The following is a 25385-nucleotide window of genomic DNA, read 5'->3' on the forward strand; positions in this document are numbered from 1 at the left end:
CGTGGCACAGGCACGGATGGCTATGGCAAGGGTGACCCCGGGGAGGATGGGGGACGCCCCGCAGGCGTGGGAGGAGGCAGCCTGCCCTCGCCTCTTCGCACCGTGCGATTACTCACACCTTGTCCGGGGGTTGAGGCTGCAAAGGCTCCTTGGGCTTTGCCAGCAGAAAGCAGGTCTCCTGCCCAGGGGAAACGTTGCATCCCTGCGATGGGAGCGGGAGCGCTGCACTGCCATGACCTAAAGAAATACATCTCCCTCGCTCCTTCTCCCGGCACAGTCCCGAGATGATGCTGCAGTGAGCTGCCTGCAGATACTGCCCTTTCTTGGTTTTTCGCCCCCCAAATAAATCCTGCTAGTCTCCCTTCCTGGATGGTGGCAAGGTTGCTGGGATTCCCACGCACACGCGCGTGTTCCCACGGCCGGGAGGCTCCGCTCGGGACGGGCACATCCACATTCCTGGAGCCGGCTCTGGAGCGGTGCTGCTGGATGGCCGAGTCCGTGGGTACGCCGTTACACACGGGGGGGTCACCCGGGACTCATCCACACACTCATCCCAGCTGCGTTGCCTTACGCCCCTTACCCATATCCAGCCTTTGTGCATACATACGCGTGCGTATATACAGGGTGAGGAATACCTACGCTGCTGTAAATACAAGTATGTGTAAATATACATCAGGAGAAAGAGTGAATGACGGCTGCTTTGTCTCAGGCAGGAGCACACGTACCAAATCAGGAGAAAAGGCTGGGTGATGCTCCAGCTGATTCGGTGCGGCGCGGTGTCCCGCTCCCGCCCCCGGCCCCGCTCCGGCCCCCGGCGGCGCGGCGCGGCTGGTGACTCGGTGGTGTATTTCAGCGGCGGCGGCGGCTTGGCACGGCTCGGGGCTCCTCCCCCCGTGTGGTGTTACCCTCTCACTTGATCAAATCCTTGAACGTGAACAGTTTCACTGAAAAGCACTTTTCAAAAAAAAAAAAAAAAAAAAATCCACCAACAGTGAGGAACAGAATCCAACTACCGGGGAGAGAGTTTTTTTTCTTTTTTCCTTCTTTCCTTTTTTCTTTTCTTTTTTTTTTTCCTGGTCATCGTCTCAGAGGCTGAGAAAGGGGGAAGAGAAAGAAGGAGAGCGAGAGAAAGAGGAGCCTTTTGCAAATAATAATTATTATAACTAGAATCCGGCCCCTTTCTCCTTAAAAAAAAAAAAGCCCTAAACGCAGCGCCTCGTCCCCCCTCCCTCTCCAAGCCCCCCGACTCGCTCCGCAAAGGCATGGAGAAGGGGACTAACTGCTTTCCGACCTGCCACAGCGTTTTTTTCGCCTGGACATGGCTCTTACTTCTCTCTTGGTGTTGCACCGGCGCCGAAATAACTTGCAGATCCTGCTCGTCTCCATCGCCCTCCTGGCCGCCCTCCTCGTCTCGCCTTAGGCAGGAGCAGCGACAGCCGCCGCCGCCGCGAGGATTACGGAGCTGGCCGGGCGGCCGAGCGCGGGGCTCGGCCGGGGCGGCGGCCGCCGCGGAGCCGCTGCCGGGCGGGGAGCCGGGGGGCCGCGCGGGGCCGCGGGGAGCGGCGCTCCGCTCGGCAGGGGCGGGCGGCGGCGCGCCCGGGGGCCGCGGCCCGGCGGCGGCGCGGACACGGCGGAGCAGCGAGGGGCGCCGGGCGCTGCCGGCGGGCGGCGGCCGGGGGGTGCCCGCGGCCGAGGGGCAGCGCGGCGCTCGGGCTCAGCCCCGCGGTCCCCTGGAGGAGGGGAGAGCGGCGCGGCTGCGAGGGGCAGAGGAGCTGAGGCTGAGCAGCACCACCTTCGCGCTCACCGGGGATGCGGCGCACAACCAAGCCATGGTGCACTGGTCCGGGCACAACAGCAGCGTGAGTATCGCCTCACCGACCCGGGCCGGCTGGGCTCGGCGGGGAGGGAGCCGTGTGCCCCCCCGCCAGGCGGACGGAGCCGCGCTTGCCGCTGCGGCCGGGGGTGCGGGGAGGAGCGGGGCGCTTGGCGGGCACCTTGCTCTTATTGCCGGGGGGAGGGGGACGCGGGGCGATGGCCGCAGAAAGAGAGAAAAGTTTTCCTGGGGAAAGATAAGGGCGAGTGGGCACACCTTTCCCCCCCGCCCCCGAAGGCAGAGCAGGCATCTCCGGGGTAGCGCGATGGGAGCGTGCCAAAGGGGCCGGGCTGGCCGGAGCCTTCTCCCTTGCGCAGGGAAGACTCCGGCTCCTCGCTCCAGTCTGTCTCATGTGCCTGCACAGCTGGGTCCCCTTTCTCTCTGTCTCTTCATATGTAATATACACCTCGGCACGCTTCGCTGCCTCTGTGCCAGGGGATGAACGATGTACAGTGGTGGTGGAAAAGCCCTGCTGTTCCCCGCTCTGCGTGCTGGCGACAAGAGAGATCCCATTAATTCGGTAAGGGGTGGAAAGCCCCACGGCACGTTAAGGGGCTCTGAGAGGAGGCAGGTAGCGCAAGCACAGTGAAAAGTTTGTAAAAAATCGATGACATCTCAAGCCTTTTCCCCGGAGTCGATAATAGCGAGTAGCTGAGGTGTCCCCGAAAGTCTGTGGGACTGTGTGTGCTTGTGGGGGGTGTCCCAAAAGCCCACACACCATCGTGCCATGGTAGTGCAGGGCCCTCCCTCGCACCAGGCTTTGCAACGCCCGGCAGATGGCTGTGCACAGAACTTCAATTTTCTTTTAACTTGGTATCAGAAATACTATTTCCCCTCTGATGTAAAGTCTGAGAACAGGCGTAATTTAAAGCACTTCAGGAAACCTTTATGTGTGGTGACAATATTCCCATTATTCTGATTATTATAGCTTGTCACTGCCTTGAAAATGCCTCTTTTATTGTTTTGCCGCTATTGGAAATGAGCGTAAAGCAATTAACATAAAACAGATCGGCTGGATTTTCAGAAACATTCCTTATGAAACTGATTAGTCATTAAAAAGCAGATTGTCTATCTGTCTATCTGCCTGTCTGTCTCTCTATATATGCATCAGCTATAGCTTCATAACGTGCAGTTCATCCACCTCTTATATTTTTTTGACTGGAAGTTTTTTTCTCTATTTATTAATACTTAGGCAATAATTCTGACAGCAATGTAGATGTTACTTTGATTTAACCAATTTTTAAAGGCAGTTGTGTTTGCCAGACACGAATTCCACTCTCATTAAAGATGAAAGCAAACGTTCAAGAGAAAACAGCTGCATGGTATATTTTAGCACTACGCTTGTCTTTAGGATTATTTATTTTTAATATAACATGGCATGTAATGAAGAAAACAACCTATACGCCCTGCCTTTTGTTTCATTTTGGTGCTGAATCAAGGGGTGTTGAGCACAAAAAGCTAAAATCCCCCCATCCCTTCCCAGCACGGATTTCCAATAGTTTTGAGTATTTCTGGTTAAAGTAGCAGAGAAAACTCATTCTGTAGGCATTTCCAGGGGAAAGAAAGGTTATTTTCTCTAAAGTGCAGGTTAGAAAGTGATTTTCACAAAATTCACCCTCCTTCCTTAGTTTCTTTTATAGAAATATGCCGTTTAAATAACTAGTTTCCTTTATTCCTTGACTCCAGGTGACTGAGAAGGGTAATAAAGGAAAACGTCTTGATTGTTCACGACTTTCCATTAAGATTTTGCACCTGAAGATACCATGCATTGAAAGCTTCCAACTCAAAAGCACAAGCAAAAGCAGAAGACTGGTGTTTATTGCCAGTGTGGTGTTTGTAGGAGGGAAAAGCAAGCATGTTAATAAATACTAGTGTTAGCTTTTCATGATTTTTCTGATATAAAGTTTAGCATCTGGAGACTTTTCCTCTCCTGTCTCTTGGAGAAAACACACTGCATTTAGTAGATTAATTGGTTTTTTTTTTAAACAGTGTAGAGGGTAAGTTAAATGCTTGAACCTGGGTTCTTTCATTTATTAGCAGAGAAGGCTGAATCCAATGCCTGTTTTGCTACTGCAGTTCAGTTTTTACCTAATTCTACTGCTGTTGGGATGGCTGTGGCACAGGAACGTCAACCAATTTGCCCAAGGTCACTCAGGGAAACGGTGTGGCTTCTTTTGCCAGCCATACTGGTTCCCAGTCTCTCACCTCAAAGCATGTATTTTCTCAGGTCACAGCAGGCATAAAGCAGCAGGAAGGTGTATTGAAAATGGACAAAAGATGTTAACTCATGTGTCACGGTTATGCCAGATGACCTAGGAGAGCAGGCAGGACATGTCTGTATGCTGTTGTTTTCAGGCTACCAAAGCCGTAGAGAGGCGTACAGCTTGCTTTTACCAGTTCCCCGTTACTTGAACAGACTTCAAAACTTAAGCTTTTCTCTCTTACGATTTATTAAAAACATGATCAATCAAATTGCATGCAGTGAAGCAATATGTTTCAAATCAGGCATTAGTGGTGGGGCATTCCTAACAACTGGATGGATTTGCAAAGAAGAGGAAAGCATGGTAATAAAAAATTGGGTTTTTACTGGGATAGGTAGATGTACAAACACTCCACAAAAGGGAGATCTTTGCAGCTGCTGCATGTCCTGTTACCTAGAATGTTAAAAACCTCCTGTGGTTTTTGTTATTATTTTAAGAGCAACTTCTCTGTCTCTTATCCCCTTTTCTCTCACGTCCCTCAAATCTCAATTTAACTTATTGAAAAATAATCCCTTCCAGGCAACAAACTTTTGTTTTCTGCATTTGCAGATAGTGAGGTCAGGATTAGGATAGAGGCAAAAGGCTGGTGAGATCGGGGAATTTGGGTTCTCTGCTTTGTCCTGCCCGGAGGCTTTTTCTGTGACCTTAGGAAAGACAATTAACCTCTCTGGATCTCCTCTTCCATGTTAAATGAGGATAGTACTACTTAGCTACCACAAAGTGGTGGTATGGAGCAGAATTAATTTCTGCTTTGTACAATACCCGAAGATCTTCAAGTGGAAATTGTTGGGAAAATGTAAAAATACTATTCTGTGTAGAAATGAGGTTTGTGTTCTTTGTGTTCTTGGGAAGGGGACTTGGCTTAATTCAGTGGGTCTGATATTAGAAAAAGGAGATTTGTACTTGGGCTTCAAGTATCAGTCTGCCCTAATAGAAGCATTTATTGAGAGAGGTCACTGAAGCTCTTGAGGGACCTCTTAGAGATCAGATAAAATGTTTTCTTGCTAAGGCGTTTCTGAAGGAAGGAGAATTTTTAGTGAAAACTACTATTATTCCTAGAAGATCTGCAAGCCATTCTTTTTTCAAAGCCATTCCTCTCTGAACACACACTGTGTACAAATGTGCCGTTCGGTGAGCAGCTGTATCCTCTACACTTGTTTTCCCTCTCTCTAGATGGTTATGTTATTGCATGAAATTTTTCCTCGTTCTGCTCACCAGATGCTCTCTCCAACTTTCTTGTGAAGATGATCTGATTCCTCAGATTATCTTTTCTTCCCTCTTCCCTCCCTGATTTCTAGGATAAGGACCTGCAAAAATATGTAGCAGCACCTTTAATGCTGTTACAGCTTTAAATCTTACTATCTAGTTTTTTGACAATAGTTTTTTCAAGATATTTCAACAAGCTACAGTGGATAAAACACACTTGCTCAGATTGCTCTCCTGATATGATGACTAGTGGAATGGTAAACGGGGACTATTGTCATTAGGTTTCAGAGTTGTCACTCTGATGAATGTAGCTATTTATAGGAAGTACTTAATTCTGTCTGTGCTTTTTCCATGATGGAAGTGCTACAAATTCTGTAGTGTTGTGGGTGGTTTTTTTCAATATAAGAAACAAAGAAGCACATTTTTAGCTTTCTTTTAACCTCTAGAAGACATTTTCAGTCCATTATCTATGGAGAGGCCTCAGCTTATGATCATAGTGCTCTTTAGCTATTTCATGTATACATGCCCTTGCCTTTCTACTAACCAGAGGCAAGCTTCAGATTTAAAGTTGAGGAAATGCACTGTAATGCCACAGTAAGAGCAGGAGAGGGCATTTGTCTAAGGCATGTGCAATATTGCAGGTTGCTTCAGCCAGGCTAAGTTCCTATATGATCCTAGGGGTTGGATTTTTAATGCTATAGGAAAAATATCAGCAGTGCATATTTTTATCTCAGTGCAGTGCAGAAGATAAACCTGAAGAAGGGCAATGTGCCTAAGTGATATAGCTGCTACTTGTGCGGACCACACAACTGCCTTGATGCTTTAAGCATGACCCAGGCTCTGAAAGTTGGGAAAGGCAGGATGAGAGCTGGTGAGAGACTGGACTGGTGCCTTGTTTTATCTTGTCACCCATGCTACACTGTTTTGTCCAGAGGTCCGGTCAGCCTGTGGCCATCGTCTCTAGAGTTAACAAGGTTGCAAGATTCACTCCAAGACTGGGAATACGAGATGTCTTTGGGAGAAGTCTCTGGTAAGGAGGAGGCTAATAGAGCTAGAGTAGCCTACAGCCACCTGAAGTAGAGTTAGAAGGAAGATGTAACTTATCTTGTTGGTTGAAGAGGATATAACATGTGGCAACAGCCACAACTTATGTAAGATTGGACATTAAGAAGAGTTTCTTCTCAAAGAAAGTGGTGCAGCAAGGCACCAGAAAGTTTTGGGAATCTCTGTCTTTGCAGATTTTCAAGACTCATGTAGACATGATCTGATGGTGACAACCCTGCTCTGAATGGACTTCTGCAATTCTTTTCCTCCCACTACCACTGATCCTGTGCAAGCTCTGAGGGCTGGCAGTGGAAAGCGGGTTGTACAAGTTCTCGCAGTGAAGCCTGTCTCTTCCGGGAATGATTCTCCTGAATGCTGTTGGCAGTGTTCTGGTGTGATCTGCTAATGTACTGGTGGTTTGATGCTGAGACATTACTCACTCCCATGGCAAATTACAAGTTGGGGAGGCTGATGGGCTTGCAGTGTGCCAGGTAGTTTTTCATTAAGATGCCTAGCAATGCAGTGTGTGTGATGGGCAGAACGAGGTGGGCAATATTTGCAATTCCAAATTGACTGCTATGCTTGGAAGGGAGGAAGGGGAGAAAACGAATCTTTAGGCAGGCAATTCTGCATTTAGTTGTCAGCCATGGGTAACTGCTCCAACAGTCCAGTTGGATTTTAGTTTAAAATATTTACTCCTAGAGTGCAAGATGGTGACAGAGCAATCATATTAATTGCAGTGCATTTGGTAGATATTTTAATTGCTATTCTAGACTGTTTCTTTCTCAAATGGCTTTTGGCTAGGTTGTGGTCTTATTGCCATTGAAGGTAGGCTGGCTGTGTCACAATGTCTTGATGCATTTCCACTACTCTACTACCTTCAGTAATGAAGTTTGCAACTGAAGTCCTTCTCCAGGACTTTGCCAATCCATTCTTAATTAATATTCAAATAGAAGATGGGGAAATAAAAAAAAAACCTCTTGCATGGCAATTGCTTTTATGGTTGTGTTGAGTTAGTAGAGCAGGAAGAAGGCTTCTGGAAGATAATTTTCAGGTTATTTCTCTCCAGGCTGGTTTCACTGCAAAGTCAGGTCGATGTCCAGTGGATGGGCCTTGATGTTCCTTGTGGATCCTGTGAAGCTGGCAGATTCCCTGGGCCATTACCCTGCCTAGCGCAGCACGCTGTCGATGTTCTTGTAGCCCAGAGCTCAGTAACAGAACTGCTCCTTTTCTAGGTCCCTGTCAGGGGTTTCCCTTCAGACCTCAATACTCAGACCTGTTCATGCTCAGGGATGAGACCTGGGATTTGTGGCTAAGTTTTCACAGTGATTTAAATGCAAACAGAAACAGCTATGTGAGTCTGTAATTAATTTTTTTATGGAAAACATTCATCCAATTAGATGACAAAGTATTTTGAAAATGGATTTGAGCAGATAATTGATGTTAGCAGGAGAATTTTTTCCCAAAAGGGAGGTGAGATGAGACAAATATTTTCTTAAATGCAAGGCTGTGGGAAGATGAAACTTTCTGAGAGTTTCCAAATTTATAGCTGGATTCGTGGTAGAGATTTTAGAAAAAATATGAAAGCAGCATCATCTAATGGGCAAAGCACAGGTTAAAGGAGCAAAGATCTTTACAGTTGGTTGTACTAAAGAATACTGGAAGCCAGCCTTGCAAATAGTCAAGAATTTACTTAAGTCATACCATAGTGTCATGCTCCTTAAGCTCCCTGGATGTCTGTAGATAGAATGGAGGAGAGCAGTACATACTTACCTGAGTCAGTACTCTCTTACAAATCCAGATTTGTTTCAGGATTGAAGGACAAGCCTGAGTTTATGGTTGGGATTGGTTCCAGGACAATTGCAAGAAAACCTGTCAGTTATGGAGTTAAGGCTTGGGTTTGGCTGGGATCTGGTCAAGTTTATCTTCCAGTGAGAATCTGTGTTTGAAGGTGTGGAGTCCAACCTGCCTTTAATCAAGACAGTAAATTAAATTACATGTTCCTTGCGAAGCATTGAATGCTGTAAATGCAGAAAGTCCCGAAAGCAGCAAAGTACTTGGTTGGATCCTCAGTGTAAAGTGATGTAGGATTGATCTAGGCCAGTGTACTGTAGTTGAGAATTCAACCTGCAGTATCCTGCAGCAGTGAAAAGTGCAAGGTAAGAATGAAAAATGAGTACAGAGGTGAGGAAACATGGGGCAGTACAGCGAGGAGACCTGTGGGCCCTTTACATTCTCTGAATTACAGCCACAGCGCTGGGGGTGGATGAGCTTCCTTCTCTCTTGTGCACAGCCCTTCCCTCTCTCTTGCTTGGCTCTGGAAGGTGGGAGTTTGACCCACACGGTAAGTCATGCTGGAGACCGATCTCATGATGTACTTGGCAGAGCCCAACAGGGATTTTAAGCTGAAATAACCCTTAGTTGGAAAATACTGCTTTGCTGAAGCCACACCTTTGCATGCAAGTTTCTTGGTTTACCTAAACTCCCTGCAGGAATCCAAGGAAAACAAATTCCCCAATCCTAACTTCCCCTTAATGTCCAGGGAAAACTGCAGCATCGTTGTTAACGTTTCCTCCATGCAGAAAGAAGGGCATGGCAGTATTTCCTTTCCTGCCTTTACGAGGTGTTGTGAGTCTGAGGGAACTGAGTAAAGTTTGCTGCATGTTTGAGGAGCGTGGCTGTGTGGGCATTAAACATATTTGATAAATAATCTGCTGTGGAAATTTTAGGGTCATTTCCCAGCCCTCATGGCCAGCGGAGTCCCAGCATACAGTAAAAATCAGAAAAGACTGATGCTGAATAATCAAACCTCTCTTTTTTTCCTCCCTCTCAGTCCTGAAGGAGACCTGATTGCTCTCAACACTGAAATGAGTGGCAAAGCCCTCTTGTTCAAGGAGTGTCCCTGGCTGTTCAAGGAGTGTCACTCAGGCTGTCACCATGTTTTCTCCCCTTCGTTTTCTGATACCCGACACAAAACGCTAGCCAGGCAGATCTGCAGAGCGCTACAGGGCCTCTGTGCCCAAAATAGCATCACTTAATTAGCTCCAGCGTGATTTGGCCACCCTGGGGTGCAGGCTGCAGAAAGGGTGCCGGGTTGCTGGTGTGTGAGCAGCAGAGCCGGGCGCTAGAGGGAGCGTGGGCATTTGCTAAAGGGAGGGAAGTGCTGCAGCGATGGGGAGGGGAGCTGGGGCCGGGGAAACGCGCGCTGGGAAGACAGACGCCGCTGAAATACTGACATGAAAACCCGCTTTGGAGTCACTGACTCCGTGAAACTCCTGCTGTCTGGGGTGCCCTCTGCGAGAGAGGAGAATAATCTTAGCGTGCACTCGGCCGTGCTGAAGCATTTCATCCCCTCTTGCAGCTGATACTCTCTCCCTTTTGTGTCTCTCCAACTGCTGCCAGGCTTTTTCCTGAAGATGGGAGTCCCAATGCCGGGGTCTCTCATCTGCTCCGGTCCCCTCCAGCCGGAGTCATGTGCCTGTAAAACCACCGGCATCCCCCAGCAACTGCCGGCAGTGCTGCTGGGTTGGGAGAAGGGGTGATGTTAACCTTTACGGTGCCAGGAAGCAGCAATCGGAACCCTGGCTGCTCCTGGCTGAAGCAGTGTGTACTCTCCCTCTCCTCAACTGCCGTGCCCCGTTTTTGTCTCTGGGACTAGCCCCCGAGGATAGCTGTTGATAGACCCACTTTGCTGCCGATCTTCTCCCTCTGCTACACCACTTGTAGCTGGTAGGTGAGGGCAGGGGAGTTGCCCTTCGTTGCCTCTCTCCCTGGTGCCTGATCTGCAAAGGATACGCTTGTCCTGACAGGTCCCTGCCACTTGCAACTCCACAATATTTTGACCAACTTGAGGATGTTGCACAAGTCTTAGTGCTTCTGCTCCTCTATCCTTTTCTTTCTTGTGAGTGTGGGGGGACAGAAGGGACTGGAATTCATCCCAGCCGCTGCATGGTGGGACAACATAACATTTCTTCCCGGGAAAAGTGACTGTACTTGCTGGTGTCCTTGGGACTAAAATGGATGTTTAGGACTTGGAAAAACTAGGACTGAGCCACAGCAAATTTCTTAGGTCAATGATGGGCTAAAGGCCTTGGGATCCTAAAAGCAACTGCTTTGGCACTGCTTCAGACACTACGCCAGTCTATAAGACGTGGGTACTGCTGGCACATTTTCAGTGGACAGCGATGCTGCTGACACGCTCCAGAAACGCGTTGAGCCCCTTGTGGGAATTTGGTAGAGGACTCCAGTGGGGGTTCAGTGGAGCGCCAGGCTTGAGCACAGAGCTCCTGCTGACTTTCAAGGCAGAGAGAAAAGCATGGGTTGAGTTCAGATGTGCTTCCTTGGGGTGCCAGAGGAGAGCAGGCTGTGCGTTCAGGTTGTCTTCATGATTTTCGGACTTACCAGTGTGCCTAATGGGGGTGTGCATTGCCGCATGCCTCGGCTTCCCTATCTACAAGGAAGAGTTAAGTCACATGCAGGGCTGTTGCTGAGGCTTAAAATGGATAGATATTTGCAAAAGCTGTTGTGTGGAGGAGAATGTATAAAACATGATTATTTAGCTCTTGCCGAAAGTGCTTTAGGACCTCATGGGTGCAGGGAGGAAGGAGTGGGAACTCTAATTGGTTGTTAGCCTTTCCCTGTGGTTTGTTCCTGATTGGAAAATCCCCCCCAGCTGTGATCAATACCATGAGGTGCAGACAAATAGGGCTGCCTGCCTGCAGTCCTTACTTGCCTCTGTCAGAAGGCTGGGGGCAGAATTCTTTCTGCAGAGGGTAGGGATGACTGTGTATTCTTGGGCGTTTTTCTGTTTTAGATGTCCTGTCCTTTACCACCAAACGCTGTCAATTTTGTGCTTACAGGGTGGCAGACATGACTGTACTTACAAAACTCTTATGCTACCTACTTCAGCTGTGTATTTCAAAGGTTACTAAAAGGAAGGTCAGTAGTGTTACTCTTATTAGTTGTTTGTGGGTTGGGGTTTTTTGGGTTTTTTTTGTTTGTTTTTTGAGAAACTGAGGCATGCAAGATAAGGGGGATCTGCTCTGGGTTGTGCTGCTGATCAGAACTGAAGTTGGAAGGCAAGTTTTCTGGCTCCCGTCCCTTATTGATATGGCTCCTTAATGACAAAGGACTTATTTTACTTCATCTGCCACAGCTCAGAAGCTGGGTGTATTTTCTTTTTAGAAGAGATTGCATGAAAGAAAAGAAAAATAGGTTAGAAGAGGAGCTAAGAGGGGGAAGAACAGGACTGTCATTAATAATAGAAAAGTGGAACATGCTCAGCTAAAATCATTAACAGATTGATCAAGTTAAAGCACTGCAAAGTTCTGGCTGAAAGTGATTTAAGAGCATCTTTGCTGTTCTAATCCTTTTACCAGCATGGCTTCCCAGATTGAGTTATTTCAAATCACAGCTCCTTTTGAGCTGGATGAGAATTGACATGGTGAGAGTGTGGGAGATGTGAATTTGGGCTTCCATTGGAAATACAGAGACAGGAGAGGGGTCACATCTGTCTGCTGAGGGGTTTGGGAGCTGGGTCTGAACTATGTGGCTTGTTTGTGATGGGTTGGAATAATTTAGGTTGCTAGTCACAGCAGGACACATGTAGGTCTGCGTGCCTGTTTGTGGAATCTTGTCACGGGATAATGTAGCAGGATGCAAAGTTCAAGGGTCTTGTTAGCTTTTGGAATTGTTAAGGTGGCTTCCCCATCTTTTGCATTACACTTCACAACCCAAGGGGAAAAGTCTCTGCCCCACACCAGGTGCAGGTGAAGAACTCTTAAGTGAGCCAGGGCAATTAAATCTTCCTCCTGCCCTTTTGGATAGGGCCTGAGCTGGGTCTCCCCATGTCAGTCTTTTGCAAGGTGGAGAGCTGGGGCAGTATGTGAAGGGTAATGTCCTTGTTCTGTCACCCATGGTGTCTTCCTAGCTTTGCTCCCAATCAGCAAAATGTTGGTAGCACTTGGCACTGTAGTGGGATTGTGGATGGGGGTGCAGAAGGATATCAGGGGCTGAGGACCCTAGACAGACCTACTATCTGGACGGGCATGAACTCTGTGTTTGCAGTGGGACAGGGTTTGCTTCTGTTTGGGTATCAAAAGCCTGGTGCAAGACACAAGACTGGTGAGCCTGTATGTAAAGGAGCACGGTAACCTTGTGAACAGGAAGCCTTGCTCACAGTGTGTGGTGGGAGAGTCAGACAGGCAGACGTGTGTGTCAGGCAGGAGGTCTGTGAAAACCACATTTTCCATCTGGCCTGAAAAAAGGCTTGCCTATGAGATGGTGAGGTTGCAAACCAATATGATAGCCGTGCTACTTGAAAGAACAGTTGTTTTAGAAGAGAGAGAATCTTTATCCAAGTGTGCTTTGACAACTATTGGAGCAACAGCAGGAGAAAGCCCCATGGAGTCACAGTGTCCATATCAGGTGTTGCAGAGATGTAGTAGAGGTGGTTCAACTGTCATTGGCCAGACTTCTCTGGGTAGCTGAGCCTTGAACAGAAGGGCTTTCAGAAAAAGCATGGGTTATGGAATATGGCAGAGAAAGATCTGGCCAGGGCACCCCACTGGATTATGATTTCTGCTGAGTGTTTTTGAGGCTCTGCCCCAGTAGCTGCACTGAACTCTTGATTATCTGGCCTGTGAGAGCTGTCTTCTCTCTGAAGGATCAGAAAATGAGTAAAATGCCTGGTCATTTTGTTAAGCAACAGAAGTTAGCCATTGCTCATCACTTAACTGCTTGCCCTTCCAGGACTCTTCTGTCTCTCAGTGTTTTCTTTCATCTCTGTCATGATCCCTCATTCTGCTGCCCATTTGGAGGAGTAAGTAGTGGCACATGGTGTGCTTGGCTGAGCATTACAGGTGTGCTGGAGGGCTGGCTGTGATCAATACATTGATCATCTGGAGCCCTTGCCGGCTATGAGAATGGACAGTGGGTGGCTTATGGTTGAGGGCAGATATTATTTTGGGACCTACTTCTTCACTCAGCTAAACTTAGAGAAGCTCGGTATCTTTGTGACCTTTTTTCCCCCTGTTGAATTCGGTTCAAATTGGTCAACAGATTCCAAAGTTATCCCTCCCATGCTAACTCACAGACAGCATGGTCTGTAGTGTCCAAAGCTGAAAGTTTGTTTCTTTTTGAAGGCAACCTAAACCACAGCCACAGCACTGAGGAGGCCTTAATTTACTTAATTAATATTGTTCACCATTGTTTTTTGCCAGCCTGCCTGGGAACTGTCTTCCTTTAATCAAAATGCAGCATCAGTGGCAGTGTAGCATTCTCAGTTTTCTTGTACTGCATCTCTTTGTTGCAGGCTCAATTCTACCTGCCCTTACTTTTAATTAATTTTAGATTATCTTCATTACTTCTTCCTACCTCACATGCTACAAGTAACAAAGCCTGCCTTTCTGAGTTGTGCTAAGGTTTTGTTCTGGTGGCTCTTAGCTTTCTGTGTGCTTTTTTTAAATTATTTTTTTTATTTGTGCTTCCTGTAGCACTACTGGAAACAGGCAATAAACTGGATTGGGGTGAAGGTGTCTTAGTGAAAACTCACAGAAAGGGGGAAGATACAGGTCTAACTCCCACACTGAATAATGAGAGGAAATGTTAGGTGGTAAAATAAAACACTGGATCATTTGAGAACACTGTCTTCTGTAAAATAGGAGATTCTCGTCTTTTTCCCCAAAGACAAACAGTCATGAAAGTCATTGAGTAGTGGAGGCTGTTCTCAGACTGGGGCCTGAATGAGCTGCAGAGATTTCTTCATGTGCTCATCCTAGTGGAGACAAGGGTGAGAGGTAAGAGCTGATCCATGGAACCTGTGAGGACGCATGAGTGAGTTGGTACGTGTGTGAAAGCATGCAGTGCTGTTTCTGTTTCACAGCTGATGGGGAAACACATTGTCTAACTCTGTGCATTCTTACATGTGAGAGTCGTCTGTAACACTTACTGCCCTTGGTAGCTAACATGTTTATCAGCACAAAACTTTGCTATACCTGTGTTTATTAAAATGAGCTGCATGTGGGCACCTGAGAGGAGGATGGGAAAGGACAGAGTGGAGATTCCTGGGCTTTTTTCATCTTTTAAAATCCCATTTCAATCACTGTGTGCATATAAAAAAATGTGTTTTAGAAGTGTAGAAGATATTATGCCTATGTTTACATGTATGTAAGAATATGTGACCTGATAACTGTAGAACTAGGTATATAACTAGATAACTAGATAAAATGTAAGTACCAAGTAACCAGAGATGATTTGGGGCCATAGTCTGATTCTGCCTGCTTTTCCTCCATTCCTCCTCTACACCCTCCTGCTGTAGCTCATGTGCTCTGATCCCTTTACATGGGATTGCAGGTCCCTTGCTATGGCCTTTGGACGGTGGCAGTGACTCATACAGCCTCTGGTATGAGTCAGGAGTGAAGGTTTTTTTCTGTGGCTGGCATGGTTGGATCTTGGCAGCCCTCAGTTCCTTAGGTTGGCAGCCACCAAGTTCCTTAGGTTGAATGTGGTTGTTCATGTGCTGAATTTGGAGCTCTCATAAAGCATGTGTCCTCTCTGAGTTCAGTTCTGCTCTGCTCTCATCTGCAGATCTAACTGATCAGGAAATGGGTGGGAATGGTAGCAAGGTGGAAATGAACTGGCAATTAGTTGGGGTCTGTCCTTGCAACCTTTTCTGTCCTGAGCTAAAAGCATTTTTTTCAGAAAATGCCTGTGGAGTTGTAGGATTTTGAGAGATAAGTAGAAAACTGCTCAATGGTAAACATTTGGGAACAAGAAAGGCTTCCCCCCTCAGGTGTATGTACAGCACCTTGCACAAATCTTGTGTCTTTAAAAGATGCTGTATGGATGGCATAACATTGCTGCTTGTTTTTGCCTGCATATACAGAATTTGACGCTGCCTCCTCTTCAGGGAGTTCGGCATTCCCTGCCAGACTGTTCCTACAGACCACAGATGATCAGTTGTGATGGGGAAGATATGGCCTTTTCTGTTGTTTCTGTCTTTTTGACACTGGCCTGTGCTAGTCTCTGGTGTGTGTGGCACGCTGATCAGTTTTTGCTCACTTTCTCCCTCCTGAATGTGGGGCCAGAAGATGTTTTGCTCCTGCATGATAATCCCCTGTGGTGAATTTGTGCTGACAGACAGTGCTGGCTACAGGGAAGCTGGTAGCTATTTCAGGTTCATTTTTTATTTAAATGCTTTCCCCCCAGAGGCAGGCTTGTGCTTGACTTTTGTACTGATGCATTTTCCTTGTGCATCCTTCTGCTATGGCAGCTCCTTCCCAGGGCATGGACAGAGAATGAACCTAATGGAAGGAATTAGCACCAGAAGGAAAAAAAGTCTCCTGAGCAAGGCACTCACAACTGCTTAGAACTTAAGTTGTGTTTTGATGCTATGTTGCGTTGTGGCTAAGTCTTACCCCCACCGGGTGAGAAGGGAGGAAAGCAATTATTTGGAGTCAGTGTGCAAGTGTCTGGGACATGGTCAATTCAGGTTAGATGTGCCATGGCTGAATGATATTTGGAGTTTTCTCACACAAGACCTGAGCAGAGAAATGCTGTCAGGAGGCTTTTCTCCTACTTATTTAGGTCGATAGAGTTGAATGGGTCATTCTCACCTGCCAGGGTGCATAAATTGCAAGCTAAAGCTTTAGACCACTGGTTAAATGGTCTGTCCTGCCATTAACTGAAGGGAGAGGGAGGATGTTGGTAAATACGTATTACCCTTTGAAGGGGTACTGTTCAGCTGATGTTCATGGTCCAAAATCCACTCTGTTTTATGACAACTTTATGCTGGTGTTGCTCCAATAGAGCTTGATTTATACTAGTGCAGACAGGACCCAAATGTGAGTATTTCTGTGTGCAGCCTTATTTTTGCCAGTGTAGGTCTTTATCTATCTCCTTGGCTTTGTGCTCTTGATTTTTTAATTTTTTTTTATTCTTCTTGGGTTTTTTTTCCATTGTCCTGAGCTTGGGACAGTGGAAATGAGTTGCCTGATTGTGGGGAACATGACTAAGTCTGCAACTTGAGGGAGGAAGATTGAGGTGTTGCCCCAGTGTGGGCAAGTATATTTCCCAGTCTCACATTGGTGGGAAACTTGGATGTTCAAGTGCAAATTTGCTGGAGTGCACAAGCATGTGCTTGTGTTGGCAGCATTATCAATGCAAACGTTGATGTTCATTGGCTACCGGTGATTTGGACACTTAAGGGTGAGAATTGCTGAGTTGGACTTGCCAAGTCTCTGTTCTTTTGGAATATTTCTGATGAAAACCTCAGTGTGAAAATATATTCTAAATGCTAGTGTGCTGGTTCTGGGAAAAGACGGGTGTCCATTCCTAGTGCACGTGGTATCTCTCAAAGTCTTTCAGGCAACTGCATGCTCTTCGGTTCATTGCTTTACTAAGTATCTTCACTGCTTATGGAGGGCTGTTGTTTTGAGAGGTCACAACCACCTTCCTAAATGGAATTTGGAGGGAAGGACAGTTCATAAGAAACTAGCAAAACCGACTTTCAAAAATTGTGCTATGCTGTAGCCTTGTGCTGGGATTGCAGATTCTTTTGCACTTGCTGGAGAAACAGCTGCTATGAGGAAAATCGGTTGTGTGGGTTTTTTTGTGGGGTTTTTTTTGGCTGGGTAGATAGATAAATAGTACACAGACTTGGCCAGACAGCCCAAGTGCTGTGAGTGATCCCTTTGCCAGACTGGAAGTGGTGTTCTGAATCCTTGCATTTCTGCTTGGAGTAACTTGTCACTGGAACCCTTTGGTCTCTCTTTTATGAAACTGGTGTGCTTGGTTTAAATCCTTGGTATTGTAAAAAACACTTGCCTTGATAAGGACCCTAGCTTGATGAAGCAATGGCTTCTGTCAGAGCAGCATGTTTTATTTCAAGGGCTTATTTTGAATCTTTCTGATGCTGGAGTATATGCAACAACAATACCTTCAAAGTCAGTGGTGATACACTGATGGAGTGTCAGTAAGATGAGAATTAGAGCCAGATGCCTTCCCCTTTCCCGGCTGCTGGAGGGCTTGGACGGGATGGATATTGAAAGCCTTTTCCATCTGCATGGCTGTGCTTCAACCTGTGTTTCATAACAGACAGCATCCAGAAAAGCATTAATGCTATGATAAATTACCAAGTGTCACAAGCCATTGAGCTGCCTGGTGAAGCAGAGGGTTGTCTCTTGAAGGGGTTGAGCAATCTGGGAATGCAGGCCTTTAGAAGTAGCTTTTAATGATGACGAGGGCTTCAATTGCAAAGTTCCACCAAGCAGTGTCCAAACAGTATGTCAAACAAAAATGAGGCTTCTTTACTGCTTTGGTGGAGACCAACCTGGCTTGTGGTGTGGCATGTTCTCTTGCTGCTTTGCTCGTCGCCTGAACTCTGAATCACTTTTCCAAGTTCCTATGTTGGCAGTGACCAACTCTAGCTGTGCTATGGTCCTTCACTGGCCCTGGGTTTAGGTTCCCCACTAGCTCAAGTCCTGCTGGCTCATCTGAGGAGTGCAGCCAGTGCTTTATAGGGTCTTGGTGAAAGCCTAGAGAAACCATCTGGGCTTTGGTTCAGGAGTTAAGGCTCCTTAGCTCTTGAGGCTGAATGACTTAAAGCACAAATAGACAGTGCAGTAAAGGTGGTGTATTTATTAGAGCAAGTTCCCATTAACTCTTCTCCTTGACAGGTTAAATATCGCTAGCTGTTCCTGTCCATTGTCATACAAGATCTGTCTCAAAGCTAGTGAATTCTTTGCATTTCTATTGAGTTTAATGGGTTTTGGACATGTGCCAGGGAACGTAAGATCAGATATGCTGCATGAGACCAAAAGTCCATCTATTCCCAATGTCACATATCTGACATTGCTCAGTAGCACAGCTGTATCTGGCATTGAATTGTATCTGGCATATCTAGCATCTATCTGGAATCAAGCATATGTAGTACACAGAGCTCTGCAAATAACTTACTGCTCAGCTTGGTGTTTTTGAGTGTGTGTGGGGTGGTTGACAGAAGGGAAATAATTTGGGCTTAATTCCTAACCCCATCTCCACTCTGACAGATCTCCCCAGATTCTGACTTGAACCAAGCATAGACTTTCATTCTGATTAAAAAAAAAACCAAACAAAACAAACCAACAAAAACCACCCACAAAACAATACAAACAAATGACCAAATAAAAAAACCCCCACATTTTTAAGGAACTGTTTAAGGATTTTTTTAATAGAAAAGCTGAGATTTTTATTTTAAAAGGTTAAATTGAAACATTTATAATTATATACTTCCAAAGGCAAATTCAGCACAATTTAGGAGATATAAAATATGCTGGCCCTATTAAGTTGCTATTTTACTGTAAAAGGTCACTCCTGAAGATACTACACCCTCTGATTTTCTGCACTATCCTGTGTCTTGTTATAAAGTTGGGGAAAAGAAGGTCTCAGTGTTCATATGCTCTCGTTGGAGGAAAGCAGTGAGCTCCATGGATAAAAATAGAGATTATAGTGTCTGAGGCAGGCCCCGTTTGTAAGATGGTGTTGCTTTGTTTTAATTAGAGGAATTACTTTGCTGACATCAGTTTGCCAGTCAGCAGGACAGATGCTTACATGCTGTTCTAGAGGTGGCCAGAAAGTAACAGTGACTTCCACTTTGAAAGAAATTTTTAAACTGCAAAATTCAAACTGAAAAGTATGTGTGTGGGTTGTGTGTTTTTTGTTTTTTTATCGGTTTGGTAACCTTTTTTGTTAATAATAGCAGTTGACAAAACCTAAAATTAGCTGGTTAGAAATTCACCAGTTTATAGCTGGGAAGGTTGGGAGGGTGTGTTTGAGAGTGGAGAGGGTTGCACTTCAGATCGAGATCACTTGGTCCCATTTCTGAGATCCAAGAAAATATTTTGGTAAATCCTTTCATTTTGCTTAAAGGGCTGTTTTGTTTGGTTTTTTACCCCGAAGTTAAGTTGCAACTGAAATGGAGTCATGAGTGTTTTTGGAGGCAATGGGGTAGAGCTCACATGTGCATTACTTGTGCACAATGGAGAAATACATATGAACTCATCCTTTAGCTTTTACATTGACCATTAACAAGCTGTTTCCCTCTGTGCCTCAGTTTCCCCATCTGTGAGAGGAAACTGACCTCCTTTGCAAAGCCCTTTGGGACTGACTGATGAAAAGCACTGGATAAGCAGTTATCAATAGCTATCGGCAGATGAGGTTTAGTCTAAGATGCTTTTTTCTTTCTCCTTCCCATTGAGAATCAGGCGTTGGCAACTGTTCAAGGCAGGCAATAAATGTGAACCATTCTATTGTATTTTTCCAATCTTAATTTTCCTGGGTTGCATAAACAGCATAACAAAGTTGTGAGCCGTGTGGCCTGTTTGGTTGTGATCCCATCAGTCCGCAGGAGGTTGTAGTCTAAGAGCTGCTGCATGGATGTTCCAGTTGAATTCAATTTATTGTTTACTTTTTGAAACATAACTTCATTTCTAAATGTGGAAAGTGTATGGAGCTGGAGATCTGTCCTGGTGCTGGGAGGAGAGTCCTAGTCTGATTATTTAAAATGAATTAGTTCTGATGAAATATTTAGCCTTTAAACAACACATTTAATACAGTGAATTGCATTTTATTTATTAATGGCTGTTGCAATGAGATTTGGAGAGGAATTCTGCTAAAACGAGCTGTTGTGATATTGCAAAAATATAGAAATGACTATAATATTTTGTTGAATTATTAATATCCACTGTGCCTACAGAACTACAGAAGCATCAGATTTCAAAATTGTTTTTTATCCGAAGAGTGATATGTGGGCATTGTTTTGCTTTTTTTGATAGTTTCTCAAACAATTTCTTTGTTAATTAAAGAGACAAAATGAAAGCAGGAGGGACAGTCAGGTGTTGTCACTGTTTAAGTCAACTCTCATTATCAAAGCATCCCCAGGAAATGTGTCGAAGAGTATTTCTTTCTGCCAGAGCCAGGTCTTTTTGCAAAGACAGATTCCTTGTAGTGGAAAGATTGCAGTTAAAGGGAAAGGTGAGTGGGAAAGCCAGGCACAGGGCTGACAGAGACCACTGCTTCTTTAGCAAAACACCTTGTCTTCCCGCTACCTTCTCTACTGCCAGCTGGCTTATTTTTCCACTTCATCCATCCCTTGGTGGTTATTGTCAAAGAAAGCCAGGCAGAGCTCTTTTAATTTCTGTGGACCAGATTTTCTTCCACTAGGACAGATGTTAATCTGTCAAAGGTTTGGCTTCCAGCCAGTGACTCTGCTCCGTTCAATTTGTGGCTGTGGCCCTGTGAATGATGGCAAATTCTGCCTGTTGGGCCCCAGTGCCCACCTCGGGAGGATGCTCCTTACCTACTCCATTCCACATGGTGCCCAGGGAGCTCCTGGATGTTGACAGGCCCATGCTTGGCCTGGTGTGGGAGTGTGACGGTTTTGCCATTGGTGTCCCCCCAACACACTTGTGTCCCATGCTAATGAACACTTTCAGACAAACTCAGGCCTGGTTTAGGGGACAGGGCAGCCCGAGGATGTTTCCTTTTGGCACCTTGTCTTGGGGAGGAAGGAAGTTCAGCCAGATGGAGGCAGACCCTGATGTGCCAAGCGGTCTGTGGACCAGCAAATGGTCCCTGGCCTGTTTTATTTTCTAATATAGGCATAGCAAATGAAGAGAAAAAGTGATATGAAGGTAAAGGTCTCTCTTCATTTCAGCAACTGTTTTTCCACGGTTCCTTTCAAATGGAGTAGAAGTCTCCCTGGACTTTACTTGGGGCCGTAATACCAGTACAGCATGGTGAAGCTGTGGGAATACATCAAAGATTTCCCTTATCCACCTAAAGCTACTGATCTGGAAGCATCCAGTTAAGCCACTTGTCCAATTACTCCTTGCTCTCTGGTGTGACTTTCTGGGTTGCCAAGCAACTGGGAAAAGCTTGCAAGGCATACTTATTAATTACTGGCAACCAGTATGCTTTCCTCCTCTTGCCAGCATCTTTCCTATTTTATTTAATTTTCCAACTGAAGCTGTGTATCCAAAGGAAGTCTTTCTGGATATTTAGGTGTATCCTGAGGCACTTTAAAAGATCTAACTCATGAGACTGCACCCGGAGATGGTGTATTGGGTCTGGCTGGGATGGAGCTAACTTTCCCCATAGCAGCCCTCATAGTGCTGTGCTTTGTATTGGTAGCTAGAAGGGTGTTGATAACACACCAGTGTTTTGGCTATTGCTGAGCGGTGTTAGCACAGCATCAAGGCTGCCTCCCCCTGCTCCCCCAAAGGCCAGTAGACTGGGGGTGGGCAAGAGGTTGGGAGGCGATATAGCCAGAACAGCTGACCCAAAGTGACCAAAGAGATATTCCATACCATATGACGTCGTGCTCAGCAGTAAAAGCTAAGAGAAAGGAGGAGGAAGAGGGGGCATTTGTTATTAAGGCGTTTGTCTTCCGGAGCAACCACTATGTGTACTGAAGCCCTACTTCCTGGGAAGTGGCTGGACATTGCCTGCTGATGGGAAGTACATAATTCTTTTTGTTTTGTTTTCCTTTGTTTCCATGTGTGGCCTTTGCTTTTCTTTAGTAAACTGCCTTTATCTTGACACAGGAGGGGTTTTTTCATCTTATTTTCTTCCCCCTGTCCTGCTGAGGAGGGGAGTGATCAAGTGGCTTGGTGAGCACCCAGTGGCCAACCAAGGGCAACCCACCAGAGATGTACGTAATACACGAATAGACCCTATTTGATAATAAATTAGAAACTCTTTGAGAAGGAGATTCAAGTAGGAAGAAAGTAAAGTGCTATTAGCATTCTGGGCTCTATGGAGTACAGATCTCAAGGATAAACTCCTAGCTGCATACCTTACAGTAGAAATCTTTAAGGTGATACAACAGGTTGCAGTAAACAGCTTGGACAAAGTCACCTGGATTAGGATGACCAACTTTCTTAACTTTAGGAGCCAAATGTCTGAATCTTTGTTCAGGAGCCAAAGGATACAGATTGCAGAGAACTGATGGGAGAGGGAGCTCTGGACTTCATCTGACGACAGGCAATTGCATCGCTTTTTGCAGGCCCCACCATGGGATGAGGTTGGACTTTTCAGAGTTAGTGAAGTCAAGAGAGTAATTCTGAGGAGGATCAGGCAAAACTAGTGGATGCAAGGGCAAAATAAGTTCAGGGTTACATACGAATCCCAGGAAGATTGTTAAAACTTTTCCTTTATTAGCTATTTTCTTTCATCTCATATTTGATAATTGTCGAGGTTTAAGCCCAGCTGGCAACTAAGCTCCACACAGCTGCTCGCTCACTCCCCCCAGGTGGGATGGGGAAGAGAATCGGAAGGGTAAAAATGAGAAAACTCATGGGTTGAGATAAAGACAGTTTAATAGGTGAAGCAAAAGCTATGCACGCAAGCCAAGCAAAACAAGGAATTCATTCACCACTTCCCATCAGCAGGCAGGTGTTCAGCCATCTCCGGGGAAGCAGGGCTCCATCACGTGTAACAGTTGCTTGGGAAGACAAATGCCATCACTCCAAATGTCCCCCCCTTCCTTCCCTCTTCTCCCAGCTTTATATGCTGAGCATGACATCATATGGTATGGAATATCCCTTTGGTCAGTTGGGGTCAGCTGTCCCGGCTGGGTCCCCTCCCAACTTCTTGCGCACCCCCAGCCCACTTGCTGGTGGGGTGAGAAGCAGAAAAGGCCTTGATGCTGTGTAAGCACTGCTCAGCAATAACGAAAACATCCCTGAATTATCAACACTATTTTCAGCACAAATCCAAAACACAGCCCCATACCAGCAACTATGAAGAAAATTAACTCTACCCCAGCCAAAACCAGCACAATAATGTTGCTCCTACTCTTTGGCTTCTAGAGAACACACTTGAGTCTTTCAGCAGAGCTATGTTTATGCAAACTGAAGAACTAGTCTTAAAATAGCATCTAGTGTTAAACTGTCATAAAAATGTATTAAGTGGTAGTAATACTAAAATTAATAAATATACCACCTTAGCCTTGTTAAGAGGGACATTAGTCTCTATGTTCGTTTTCAGACGGCCCAGGCAGCTGCATTCATATTTTGTTCCTGAAGGATGGAGTAGTTAATTCTTGAACCATTTAATTATCTTTCATTTACCTTCTGTACCAGAGAGGTTTGCTCTGTGCTTGCTGTGATCTGTGGGATTGCAGTTTGTCTTTAAAGAGGAACTTTTGGGAGACATCAGTAAAAGACACAGTCAAGCAGGAGTCTGAATGGCACCAGTCTGAGCTCGCTTTTCACCATTTGCGAGCCGATCAGGAGCACTGTACAGGGTGACTAGTTGTTGACTCATGCACTACAGGTAGCTTTTGACAGCAGAGCGAAGGTGAACATTTTTCAAACTGTAACACATAAGAATGTCTATAGCCTGTGGTGCTTTCTAGGCGGATTTGTCCAATTCAAGGACAGTCTCCAGGGAAGGCTTGTCAACAGGCAGCACAGGCGTCTTCTCTCCCTTGTGCCAGATAGACCCTTTAGTTTAGGGGCCGGCATGGTCAGCAGAAAGCACTGGGATTGCATCAGCAAGAGGGACCTGACAGAAAGGGCAATAATAGCAGGCAAAAATAGCTTCAGTTGTGAACACTGACAGGTAGCAGATAATTCTGGATGGGTGGAGGGGATGTATGTTCAAAACAGCACCTTTGACCTCTCAAGCACAAGCCTGCTACTTGCAAGCTACAACTGGGGCTGGCTGTAAATTTTGGCAACACCCTAACTAAACAAAAGTTGTATGTTCTAAATTCTCCAATTAGTAGAGAGGCAGAGGCTGATCATGCATTGTATTTCTGCACATAGACTAGATAGGTGGGGAAAACCATGGGCTTGGGGGCCTGGAAAGAAGAGGAGGCTGTTCAAAGAAAGGTTCCTGAAAAGAGGTGATCTCAAAAAGAAGGTGCTGAAAATCCTGGCTGGAGGAAAGATCTTCCCCGCATCCCAGATCTTGGAGATCAGGAAGATGTGTGGAGATGAATGCTGGGGCATGCCTGGAGACCTTGGCTGGTAATGCCCAAGACTGAGCAGCAGCAGAGCACAAACAGACATGAATTTGCCTTACCTCCTTGGACCAGCTGTGACCTCCTTGCAGGAAGGTAACTCAAGATCCACTGAACGTACTGCTGAGAGGGAGCAAGTGAGTAAGTTAAGTAATCAAGTAGGGTAAAAGCTCTAATATCACTGGTTCTTAAGTAAATGCGAGTAGACCCACTATGGCTTGTGGTTTATTCTGTCTCGCCTGTGATAGGGTGGAAATAGAAAGCAAGTTGATTCAAAGGATGTTCTTCGTCACCTTTTGGGGGTGACTATATGTAGCTCGGCACTCTTAAGAATGGCATGAACAATAGTGTGTGAATAGAAAGATCCTGCTTCTCCAGGCACCTTGGGAGTGTTTGTGGGGTCTCTCTGCTGTAAGATGGAGGGACTGAATCTTTTTCTACCCCAGAATGGTGGCCCCTGTAACAAGTGCTGGGCATTTCTGTGGGTGGCAGAGGTGTAGCCATACTGCTTTGTGCAGTGTATTGAAGTGGCACAGGTCTCTTGAGAGGAGCTGGACCCCTGCAGCTTGCAGAGAGGGGTTTGAATTTCATTTCAGGCTTGTCTTTTGAGTCCATTGTGTATCCATACAACGTTATTGCTGTGGTCCCTGCAGTAATGCAAGCATAGAGAGGTGGATTTTGAGGAGTAGGGTCCTCTGAAGCTGGCTGAGTTACGCTGTGAACTAGCCAGTTGCGTCCAATAGCTCCTGTCCATCCACACATCCTGTTTAATCCAGGCTCCTACTCTGTTTCTGCTGTGTTGTCTGTAGTCACAGCCTGGGAAGCTGGCAGCGAGGGGAAAATGGCAGGCTTTTCTCCAAGGATGGCTCTTAGCTTCCTCAGGGCTTTCCACTGCCTCATTAGTTCCTTAGACTCAAAGCAGTGTCTAGGGAAGAATCAATGCTCTCACTGGGCTCCCTGGCTGTTGGTGAGAGAGTGCCCTGCATCACTGGGGGAT

At 46.0% G+C, this 25385-nt stretch overlaps 1 protein-coding gene across 1 annotated transcript in view; it reads left to right on the forward strand.

Annotated features, from left to right (window-relative positions):
* Nucleotides 1-1262: 1262 nt before the first annotated feature.
* SORCS3 (sortilin related VPS10 domain containing receptor 3) overlaps nucleotides 1263-25385 on the forward strand; it is a 311341-nt gene continuing 287218 nt past the window's right edge. The window contains exon 1 of the mRNA XM_059821073.1: nucleotides 1263-1859. Within this exon, the coding sequence (XP_059677056.1) occupies nucleotides 1263-1859 (597 nt within the window). The remainder of the gene's footprint in view (nucleotides 1860-25385) is intronic.

This window comes from Gavia stellata, chromosome 9, assembly GCF_030936135.1.
Source record: "Gavia stellata isolate bGavSte3 chromosome 9, bGavSte3.hap2, whole genome shotgun sequence".
Lineage (NCBI taxonomy): Eukaryota > Metazoa > Chordata > Aves > Gaviiformes > Gaviidae > Gavia > Gavia stellata.